Consider the following 12,227-nt stretch of genomic DNA (forward strand, 5'->3'; position numbering starts at 1 on the left):
TTCAGATTTCTGTTTTGGTTCTGAAGCAAAAATATACTGGAAATAGGTGGACCTTGCTAAGATATTATGGCATATGTGACAGTAGGACCAGTTAGATAAATACCAAGCTTTGAATATTTCAGAGAAAAAAGACGAATCTTACACACATCAACTTTAAGATCTGATGTGTTTAAGGCGTTAAAAAAAGAAATAACACACTGCTTATAAGTGAATTTGGAGTGTGAGTGACAGTAAGCCCAAAAATGACTTACACATCAGTTTTTTTCCTCATAAATTATGAATATTTATATTTTAATTACTTTTTTACTTGAAGGTAGTAGTCTGTATTTAGTAGATTGCATTTAATACACATTATAGTTTATGAGTTGAGAAGTAATTTGGTTAGTTTAGGTAAAAATTCATGCTATTAACTACACAGTAAACCCCGCTGTTGTCATTACTAAAGATATTAAGTTAATATAACTTGACATTACTTGATGCTGAAGTTTGCTAAAGTGCAGCATGTGCTATACAGGTGAATTCGGTAAGCTAAATTGTTTGTAGTGTATGTCCTGGTCCTCCAGGTTGGGGGTTGAGTGTTGGGCTAAAGACCCACATCCTAAAAATTAGTTACGAAACACCAGCATGATGTGGCTAAATATCAACTTCGATGTAAACAGCCCTTGGAGTAAGTGAGTAAGTAAAGTAAAAAGTAAAATATAAAACCTGAAAAATTTGGAAGTTTAGTTTATTGGCCATTTTAAGTTGTCTGTACATAAACATTTAAAGGGCACATAGGTTACCCTTTTTTCATATTTAATATAAGTCTTTTGTGTCCCCAGAATGTGTCTGTAAAGTTTCAGCTCAAAACATACATCAGATTGTTTATTATAGCTGTTTGAAGTGTAAATATTATAGCTGAAAAAAAGTTGTTGCTGTTTTTTTGTACTGGGCCTTTAAGGCTAGTCCTCCCCGCCCACCGTTCCCATGTGCCTGTCAGCAATCGCCGCCCTCGGCTGCCTCAGGAAACAGATCTCACGTAACATGTGTGAGAAATACTACAGTAAGAACTTTAACAATCAGTATTTGATGCATTTTTTTTGTGGAGTTGCAACAATGAGTCACACACAATGTCATTACAAAGTTCACGTACACACACAGCGAGGACACACACACATAGCGCAGACACATACACACACACACAGAGAGAGAGAGAGAGAGACAGCGCGTTAAGCTTTGCACTCGTTTTGCACACATATGTGACATGATACTGGTAATATCCACTGCTGTATGGATATCTGTTATATTAATGTACAAAATAAACCCGATTTAACGTCCACAAACCGCGATTGAAGCATCTTCTTTTATAATTGTTCTGACACGCGGCTGTGCTGATTAAGTGCATCTGAAGTGAATCGCTGTAATTCATTACACACATGCTCTGTTTTGAAACATTTGAAACTTGTAAAACTCACTCTTGATCACGTTTGATGATGATTGATGATCCTAGCGGACTGAACACACCTTTTATTCCCGGTTGCTTTGCGCTCGTCCTCTCTTGTTGATATGATTATACATGTGACTACCGGTACATGTTAATACACACAGCTGTCAATCAATATTGGTGGGCGGGGGGACCGCAGTCCTATGTAAAGTTGCAGTCGATCTGAAAACCGCTCCAATTGGTCCACCGTTTTTATGTTGTTAAATTTGAAAAAAAAAGGACTGGGTGTGTTTATTTCAGCCCAATATGACAGTTTATACACTATACTTACACACATTTCTGTCCAAACAGCTTGTAAAGTAGATTTTTCACCATAGGTGCCCTTTAAGTTATCTATAATTAAACATTTAAGTTAATTCAATGAAGAGACTTTGGTTCAACTCAGTTAATTGAGTTGTCGAGAATCACTTACCTCAAATCATTTGAGTAGTCTTAACTTATTAGGGTTTACAGTGTATTGGCTTATTACTGTACCTGCCTATTATTAAGATATTAAATGTTCATTAGAAGTTATAAAGTATGATCTTATACTTTATCCCTAATCCTACCCAAAACCTAAACTTGACTTCTTCCTTACTAACTATTAATAACAGTTAATAAGTAGTTTATTAATTTAGTAGTGTTAGTAATTGGTTTGTTACAGTTTTTCTCAGTTGCTTTGTTACATTACTCAGATCAGAATTGAAATTTGCAAAACAGTAAGTGCAATTCTCAAAACAACGCATACAAATTACCAGCAAAACCCAGTCTCCTGCTCAAAATCCTTAGTTCATCTCTCAAACCTAAATTTCTGCGTCAATGAACGTGTCAGTGCCTTCAGAATGACAAGTGCCTTGTGTCATTGTGTACGGATAAGACAGTCAAGTTGCTTAGTCATGTTGTCAGTATAGCATTGTACTCTGGAGGGGTGTTCTGATGTAAACTGTGGCAAAATGTAGTGTTTTGGCCGTTTGTACTGTAATTTGTTGCCAGATTATGTCATTGTGATACAGGAAAATCAAAAGACAGCACTGCATAGCACAAAGGAAAAACAAAACAAAAGTAGAAATGTGCACATAGAACAATCTCCTTTCAGATGCACCTTCATTAAAAAAAATTTGAGATTCACCTCGGAGTAATTTACCAATTTTAGGCTGATTTAGAAAAATGTCTAATGTAAATGTATAGAAAATGCATTACGACAAAATATTATGACAACTTGTTCAGCCATTTGTAAACACATGCTATGAACAGACAATTAAATGTTGTGGGGGGTGAGACTATTCAACAGAGACCAAAAAAATACATTTTTATCGACATGACATTAGCAATTGATAAAGTAGGAAACAGCAGAGAATTGCACATAATCATTTGCATGGATGTACAAAAGCAATTGAAACTTGTTCAAAGGAATGAGAAACTGCTTTTTTGATATGCACAAGTGACATGATGTAAGGATTGGACAGGTATTTTTGAGAATTTCAATTCTGATCTGAGAAATGTACTTAAGTAACTGGGAAAAACTGCAATACCGTGAATCCTGACCTAACCTAAAGTGTTACCTAAATTCTACATTATTCAAAAAGCTGAGCTGGTATCATATCAGTATCTGTATTAGCCAATACTCAGATTTCTGTTTTGGTTCATGTTGGTAATCAGTGGATCTGGCTAAGATATTATGGCGTATGTGACAGTAAGACTAAACATATAACCGTACAGTAGCTAAAGTTGTGCATGCTATACCTATTATCCCTCGATCTTAAAAAATGACCTTATCTCAGGTAATATAAGGATAAACTGAGACATATAAGTTCACACAAATCATGCTGGCCCTTGCAATGCTGTGCAGTCAGTACATTAAACATAGCTGTTTAATCCTCATTCCTCCTTACTCTTAATGGCTAGTTCTGGGAATCATTTGTGTGCCTGTGGCAGGGGATTTTCCACTGTAAACCTCTTTGGCAGCCCCTTATTGTATCATAATGTAGGTTTTATGGGGCAACTTTTTTGTTGGTCTGCTACTGTCTGACATCTCTCAAACAGTGATGGACTCAAATGGCCAATTATAGGTTACAGTAAAACCCTTTTGACGGGGCTTGGAGGGTTATGTTTTGGAAGGATTATTTATATAGTCTGTGCTTTATCATATTGTGGTGGCTATTCCTGATATTGAAAATGTACTGTAATGCTTATTCGCCTTATTTTTCGGACTGTCAGTTGAATGAGCAAATGTAGGAGACGCAAGTTGTCATGTCATATTTCAGGCTTTAAGTCAAAAGATACATTGGGACAGACAGACATATACATACACACATTTTTTTCAATTTTTTTATGTTACAGCCTTATTCCAAACTGGATAAAGTTCATTTATTTCCTCAAAATTCTACACACAATACCCCATAATGACAATGTAAAAAAAAAGATTTTTTTTAAATTGTTGCAAATTTATTAAAAATAAAAACATGCAAACTCCACATAAAAAGGCCAACTGATCCAGCTGAGGCTCGAACCAGCAACCTTCTTGCTGTGAGGCGACACCACTGCCTACTGCGCCACTGCGTCGCCATGCACTATTATATTATATTATATTATATTATATTATATTATATTATATTATATTATATTATATTATATTATATTATATTATATTATATTATATTATATTATATTATTAGAGATGCGAGTTGTTACATATAAGTAATTCTATATTATCCACTTTTATTTTGTTCAGATGAATGCATTTTATCAGTGCTGACCACTTTTGTACACACTGAAAATATTGTAGTTTTAAGATTTGTTTTTTAAAACAAATATATTATCATTAACCAAATAAATAAACTGTAGTACAGTAGTCAAGATTTGAAATGGATCAAAAATCTTTTTCAAAAGGATCCTAAGGCAGGAATTTCATTCAATAGTTTTTGGTCAATTTCAATGAGAGCGGGGACAAAAGTAACTTGGGACGAAAGTAACAAAGTGATTTTCTCGAAGCTCTGACAACATTTGGTTTTCAGGCTATAACAGCACATTCAGCATGCAACCCTTGACTGAGCTGCCAAACATCAGCTGATTTCGGGACCGTGTTGCACAGTTAGCGCCAAATTAAAAAATTGTAATGCAAAAAGTAAATTATTGTAGTAGTTCTTTTTTTCCTTATTATAAGTTGTGTTTCACAAAATGATCAATTTACAGGTTATTTAGTGCAATAACACAGCCTTGAGTTTGAAATGTCTGAGCTTTTCAGTTGAAAAGTAAATCATGTTTAAAAGTTCCTGTGGGACAAAAGTAACACTGTTATTTATGTCCCACTGCTAATATTCAATTCAATTCAATTCACTTTTATTTGTATAGCGCTTTTACAATGTAGAATGTGTCAAAGCAGTCAATACAGTTGGTCAGTAGTGAAAGATGATTTAACTTTCGTCAGATGTTGGCCAAAACTGATTAGCTAAAGTCACGACAGTAACAAAGGACTCCTCTTGGTCTTAAAGCCTTCTTTGATGGGTTGTTTTCACAATTTATGATGGAATAGCGGTAAAAATAGGACAAATAAGCTTATGTATGGGACAAATTCTGGACCTATGTCAGTGGACCCAAACCCCCCGTGACTACGGGCCTGAGATATATAACTATATATCAGTATATCCCAACAAATGTTTACATTTTAAAATAAAAAAAACTAATATCTGACACACAAAGGAATACAACTGATGTTTTTTATTGTTGTTGTTTTTTTTTGTTGTTGTTGTTTTTAACATTTTAAAGCATATTAGGACTTTATTTGAAAAGAAACGAAATTAATCATCTCAAACCACTGAGCATGCGCGTGCACCAACAACAGGGACACTCAAGCTGCTGTTCCACACACACAGACACAGCAATGCTTGTTCCTATAGCAACAGCCTCTCGCGCACATCCGCCGCCTCCAGCCTCATCTTTACCGGATCCGCGCGGCCTCTCCTCTCCTCCTCCTCCCCACCGCACAGCAGCATCCCTCCGTCGACAGGACATTTCCTCACACGGAAATACGACGGGGGAAGGAAAATGGCGCTCATCCCATCACAGATCCTCAGAGTAGCGATCCTCCTCTCTTATTTTTCCATCCTCTGCAATTACAAAGCCATAGACATGCCCGCGCATCAAACATACGGCGGTAGCTGGAAGTTTCTTACGTTCATAGATTTGGTAAGTGCATGTGCATCGTTCCCATGCAGTGCCTGGTTATATTTCTCTCCATAATGCATTATCAGGCCCCTGTTATGCCGAAACGAGTCCAAACGCCAACACGAGTAGTCTTACGTCATGTTTACCGATCATTAAACGTTAATCGCATGACGTAACCATTTTTTTTTTAATCTGTGATGATGATGTCGTCATGCTTTTAATATCGCGCATCTCATGAATAATGAAGCGTATTCTGAAGGGTTGCGCGCTGAACAGCGATCAGTTGAATAGTTATGAAGATAAATTAAGGATGCACTTGCAGTTTTGGATGTAAACGGCAGCATCCTTGTCTTTTGTTCTGGCTCCATCTGTTAGAGTGAATGCAGGTCACATTAGGCGCCAGCATCTGTACGCACTCACGCACGCACATACGCTTCGACTGTTATGACAGTCTGTGAGCCAATGACTCATGTTTTCCATATAAACAGCCCATTTTCTCCCCCCTTTCTTTTTTTTTTTGAACAGTGATTTTTTAAATAGCAATAAAAGTTGTTTTGTTACACTTCACGTTTCCACATCTGTTCCAGTGCGCTGTTTGCTAGTTTTTTTTTTCTTTTTCATTTATGCCTGGGAATAATCTCACGCACAGATATGTTCTGTATACGGATGTGTTAGGATTATTGTGGATAGAGCTTTTTAAACGTACTTCATGCTTTGTTTCATAATACTAGTTATTATGTTTTCTCTCTACATCTTTAATCTAGGATTCCAGCAACAAGACCATAATTAACATATATGTACACTCAAAAGTTTTATTGAGCAAGGAGATGCTGAATTTAATTTAATACACTTATTAAAATTCATACTTTATCAAAATAAATGCATTATTTATATATTCATCATAATTGTATAATTAAAAAAATAAAATAGAAAGTGGTGTCACGGTGGCACAGTGGGTAGAACGATTGTTTCACAGCAAGAAGACCGCTGGTTCAAGCCTCGGCTGGGTCAGTTGCTATTCTGTGTGGAGTTTGTATGTTATCCCCGTGTTCGCGTGGGTTTCCTCCGTGTTCTCCGGTTTCCCCCAGAAGCCCAAAGACATGTGCTGTGGGTGAATTGGGTAAGCTAAATTGTCTGAAGTGTATGTGTGTGAATGAGTTTGTATGGATGTTTCCCAGTGATGGGTTGCAGCTGGAAGGGCATCCGCTGCGTAAAACATATGCTGGATAAATTGGCGGTTCATTCCGCTGTGGCGACCCCAGATTAATAAAGGGACTAAGCCGAAAAGAAAATTAATGAAAGAATTTAGAAAGTTATTTCAAATATTAATATTTTTTTAGTGTAATCCAATCATTACTTTTTCTAAATATGTGACATTATTATAATTATTTTTAGATATAAAGATTTTTGTATTTAAACTATTGTCACAACGAAATGACATATTAGTGTGTGTCTTCTGTACATCAATTAAAATATTTAATAGTTCTTGTTATTGTACACCTACTGGCCACTTTATTGGGTACACCTCTCCAACTGCTCGTTAACGCAAAATTCTAATCAGCCAATCACATGGCAGCAACTCCATGCATTTAGGCATGTAGACATGATCAAGACGGTCTCCTGCAGTTCAGGATTAAGGCAGTTCTAATGGCAAAAAAGGGATCCAACCAAGTGCTAGTAAGATGTACTTAATAAAGTGGCCGGTGAGTGTATATACAATATGAACATTAATTTAGTCAATTTGTAACATCATTATTTTTTGCTTAGAATAAAATACAGGACACATTTTATAATGTATTTAAAAGTAAACTAACATGTATTCTCTTTTCATAAATGTAGCTTTTATACACATATCTTTATGTAAATGTAGCATTTTTAAACTGTCTTTCATAGTCCCTAAACCCATAAGAACTGGACTTACTTTTATCCAACTATAGAGAGCTAGCAAAGTGATGTATTGTTGTGCTGCTTTGTGTAATAGTATAATGATTAATTATGACAGCATTTAAGGACCTCTTGACACCACTCATAACACTGCTATAATGAACCTGGATGATGAGGCTGTCTGAAACTAATATTAGATCAGACGATAAACACGTCATGTTCAGAGAAGCAGATTATCTCATCCTGGCGCGAGAAATGCAAGCACGTCTGGATCAAATACTCGCCCTGTGATATCCAAAAACCGATCTACTCCACTATAGCACAAGCTACTACATTTATTAACACTCTGAGTGACTATCATTGTGTTAACTGTTCCACTGTGATTCAGGGCATTTATGTTTTCACCAGGCCTCATTAATGATTAAATGTAGGGCTTCAGATTTGGATTTCCATTCCCACAATAGGACACTTGAGGAGCCTGGCGTAAAGCTGAGCTCTCTGTGTCATACAGGAAGTGCCTGGTCAAGTGTGGCCGAAAGCTTTCAGCGATCCGACAGTGAGATACCCATGGATTAATTAGCAGGGTTTAATTAGCGCAGATGCACAGGTTTTCGGAGTGTATCATTACCGTGATGAAAGGCAGCCTATATTTTTGCGAATGCTTTGCAACTTTAATTATAAAATCTTTGATCTCCCGGAATGAAAAATTGCTGTTAATTTACTCACCCTCAGGCTGTCGGAGATGTAGGTGCTTTTTTTAGGAGATTTAGAAGATTTTTTTTAGCAGAACATTAAAGAAGATTTTTTGCAGAAATTGTAGTCCTTGGTGATTCGTATAAGGCAAGTCAACAGCTACTGGCACATACACTGTATGAGGGTCAAAAAATATACAGGGAACACAGAATTATTACACATGGCTCCTTATGATGCAATGAAGTCTAATGAAGTGTGTGCAAGAAATTTAAGTAAATTAAATAGACCCTTTTCACACCCCTAACTTGATTTTACCAAGTAGAACATGTTCCTGGATCAACATCTATGTTGATCCTGGAACAACATTCCAATCAGCCAATCAGAATTAAGGGATATGTTTGCTTTTATGTTAAGTTTAGGGTTTTGCACTTCTAAATGAGTGTTATCCAACAATTATTCTCCTCTAATTTTGGGATTAATTTGCAGTTATGTTTGGGTGGTAGGGAATGGGCATGGATTACATTTTGAAAAATCATGTTCCAGGATCAACATAGATGTTAATCCACTCACTTAAAACAGTAGAGTTAATAATAACCCAACAGGTAACCCAATGGTGAGTTGGTTCAGCACCGACCTGCTGTTGGGTTATTTTAACCCAATCAATTGGGTCAATAAGGTTAACCCAACAAACAGAAATTATATCCCAACTAGGTGATTTGTTATGCATTTCAATAAATATTCAGATTGACCCAACATAGCAACCCAATTTTTAACCCTTCTATTGGGTAAAATTATGTAACTTTTTTTTTTGCGTGCAGGATCGCATCGTACTTGATCGATCGCAAAACCATGACATGCCTTTTCACATTTCTGTCTTTCTCAGCATTGGAAGTCATCATAGATAGGTAAACTTAGAGAGCAGTGAATAGGAGAGTGCCTAATACTATACCAAATACTATAGTTCAAATATCTCCACAATAGTGTTATCATGACTTTCGGAAAAAGAAAAAAATGTGTGAGACTGATAATGCCGGCCAGAAAATTCTGCATTAGAAACACCTCGCCTAAGCATTAACTATTTTTTTTTTAATTTGTGAAGTTTATTTATAAACTAATTTCAAGAGGATCCCGTGCTTATGATTGCTTGCGGCTGCTCCTGCATTATCCAATTTATCATTCACCAATCAGACTAAGGCACTATAAATGCCCTAGGTTTCTTACCACAGTTATCTTCATTTTGAAGAATCCCCCCTTCCACCCTTACTCCTCCTCCTTCCCTAGATGGGTGGCATGGTGGCCCAGTGGTTAGCACTGTTGCCTCACAGCAAGAACATCTTTGGTTCTGGTCATAACCAAACCAGCCGATGTTTCTGTGCGAAGTTTGCACATTCTCCCCATGCTCGCATGGGTTTCCCCCGGGTCCCCCAGTTTCCTCCCACCATCCAAAAACATGCAACTCAAGTTAGTTGACTAATCCAAATCAGCACCATAGACATGCTCCTAGTAAGTAGTTATCTCTTAAGAGCAATCACATCTGTTCATTAGCTTTTACAGCAGGGGAGTTCTCGAGTTCTACCTGAGCTCAAACTCCCCTCTCGCCTTGCAAACGGGAGAGAGCCCCATGCTCGAGGATCTTTTGAGCTCAGGGCTCTCTCCAAGACAGCATGCCAAACAAGCTTTATAATCAATCATCAGCTAAGTGTGAATTCGTGAAGCTGCAGTTATGATGTAATGCCAAGTATCACTTTATAAATCTGCATATGTTTTTTTTTTTATCAAATAATGTAAACTGTTCAAGGATTTAATAATCTGATGACCATTGAAAGCATCTTCACCATCTCTCGAAAAGGATCCATTAATAGCAGTGTTTTCATTTTGAGTGAACGTTGGCTATAAAGGGATCATTTACTCCTCCTTGTGTGGTTTTAAACCATTATAAGTATCTTCTGTTGAAAACAAAAGAAGATATTTTGAAGAATGCTGGTTACTGGCACCAATTGACTTTATTCATTCATTTTCTTTTCGGCTTAGTCCCTTTAATAATCTGGGGTTGCCACAGCGGAATTCCAGCTCTTCCAGCTACAATCCATCACTGGAAAACATCCATACACTCTCATTCACATACATACACTACAAACAATTTAGCTTACCCAACTCACCTATACCACATGTTTTTGGACTTGTGGGGGAAACCGGAGCATGGGGAGAACATGCAAACTCCACACAGAAATGATAACTGACCCAGCCAGGGCTCGAACCAGCGACCGTCTTGCTGTGAGGCGAATGTGCTACCCACTGCGCCACCGTGCTGCCCCACCATTTGACTTCCATAATAGGAAAACAAAATTACTATGGATGTCAATGGGTGCCAGCTTCCAGCATTTTTAAAAATATCTTCTCTTTTCAGTAAAAACTCAAAGAGGTTTTGAACAAGTTAAGGGTGACTAAATAATGAAAGAATGTTCATTTTGGGTGAACTGTCCCTTTAAGGCACAGCAGATGAAACGATTTATTAGAAAAAGTTGCACAATTGGAGTTTGTATGTTCTCCCCGTGTTTGCGTGGGTTTCCTTTGGGTGCTTCGGTTTCCCCCACAGTCCAAAGACATGCACTATAAGTCAATTAAATTAACTAAATTGGCCGTAGTGTGTGTGAATGTGGAAGTGTATGGGTGTTTTCCAGTACTGGGTTGCAGCTGGAAGAGCATCCTTTGTGTAAAACATATTCCGGAATAGTTGGTGGTTCATTCCGCTGTGGTGACCCCTGAGAAATAAGGGACTTAGCCGAATGAAAATCAAGTTGTACATTTATTTTAACGTGAACGCAGCATCTTAATTTTGTAGTTTCGAAAGCTACTGTTTCTGCATTATACTGTACAGCAGTTGTTTGTTAGCCAATTATTAGCATTCCCAGCCTCAAACAAGCAATTCACTGCATTTCATGGAGACTTGAGTCTCAGTCCAGGAATCCTTGTGGTCGTTTATAAGCACAAAATAAGACTTTGTATAGCTTATAAATGATTTTATGCTTCTATTGGCTTCATGTGCTCGCACTATGGCTGTTTTTTAACTCTCAAATGATGTGAGAAAAGGGTGGATGTCCATTTTTAGCTGAAGATTAAAAGCATCGGTGAGGGTAGAGTAAGAAAAATAGATCATTTAGGCAGCTGGTAATAGGGATTTAAGACGGTTCCAATAAAAGATTGGTTTTGGACCAATCTAGCATTTTATATGAAGCCTTATAGTAGGGCTTCTCCTGTCTTCAGACACCAGGAAACAAATTTAGGAGCAGAAAGATAATGAGGAATGAAATATTAAACAGTGTATTAATGGGAGACTTTTTTTGCATGAGGAGATATAATAAAGAAACCCTCATAATTCCATAATGTCTTCCCATCTTAAATTAATGTCAAAGCAATCTCCTAACGCTCTCATCAAGAATGTTCACTAATGGAAAATGGGCTGTATAAAAAAAAGACATATTAGCTTAAGACGAGAAGTAGGTTATAGAGGAAAGGTTGTATATTAAATGATTCCAGTGACGGTTTTCTTGCAGCCTGTCATTTGTAGAGACATTTTACAGCTTGTCAACTGTATCTGCATATTGTTCCATTTCCTGTGATCTGAGTTTGTTTGCTCTTGGAAAATGATGGCACTTAGAAATATTCGTATGCTATTTTGAGAGAACCAAAGATGAATGCATGGCTTTCATCAAGTTTCCCTTCAACTTCTCCTTGTGTTCCTTTCAAAAGACAGCTTTGATTTGTATGTCAATGAGAGGCCTTCAAAAAAAAGTAAAGAAAAGAAAATTTGATTTCTTAGTTATTTCTCTAAACAATATGGACCTAACCGCATTTAGTTCGCTTCTGCTCTTTTTCATTTAAGGCTTTAAATATAAGGTTTGATTAATAAAAAAATATCAAGTGTTGCCATCAGACATTTCATGGTCATTTCTTGACTTTAAAATTGCTTAACAGGATCATATACAGCTATTTTTAACATAAATTCCACTTCCAGTGAACTGTC

The 12,227-nt window shown here is 36.9% G+C and overlaps 1 protein-coding gene across 1 annotated transcript in view; it reads left to right on the forward strand.

Moving 5' to 3' along the window:
* The first annotated feature begins 5,283 nt into the window (after positions 1-5,283).
* Positions 5,284-12,227, forward strand: part of aig1 (androgen-induced 1 (H. sapiens)) — an 89,178-nt gene continuing 82,234 nt past the window's right edge. The window contains exon 1 of the mRNA XM_056481031.1: positions 5,284-5,647. Within this exon, the coding sequence (XP_056337006.1) occupies positions 5,507-5,647 (141 nt within the window). The 5' untranslated portion in view covers positions 5,284-5,506. The remainder of the gene's footprint in view (positions 5,648-12,227) is intronic.

Source organism: Danio aesculapii, chromosome 20 (assembly GCF_903798145.1).
Source record: "Danio aesculapii chromosome 20, fDanAes4.1, whole genome shotgun sequence".
Lineage (NCBI taxonomy): Eukaryota > Metazoa > Chordata > Actinopteri > Cypriniformes > Danionidae > Danio > Danio aesculapii.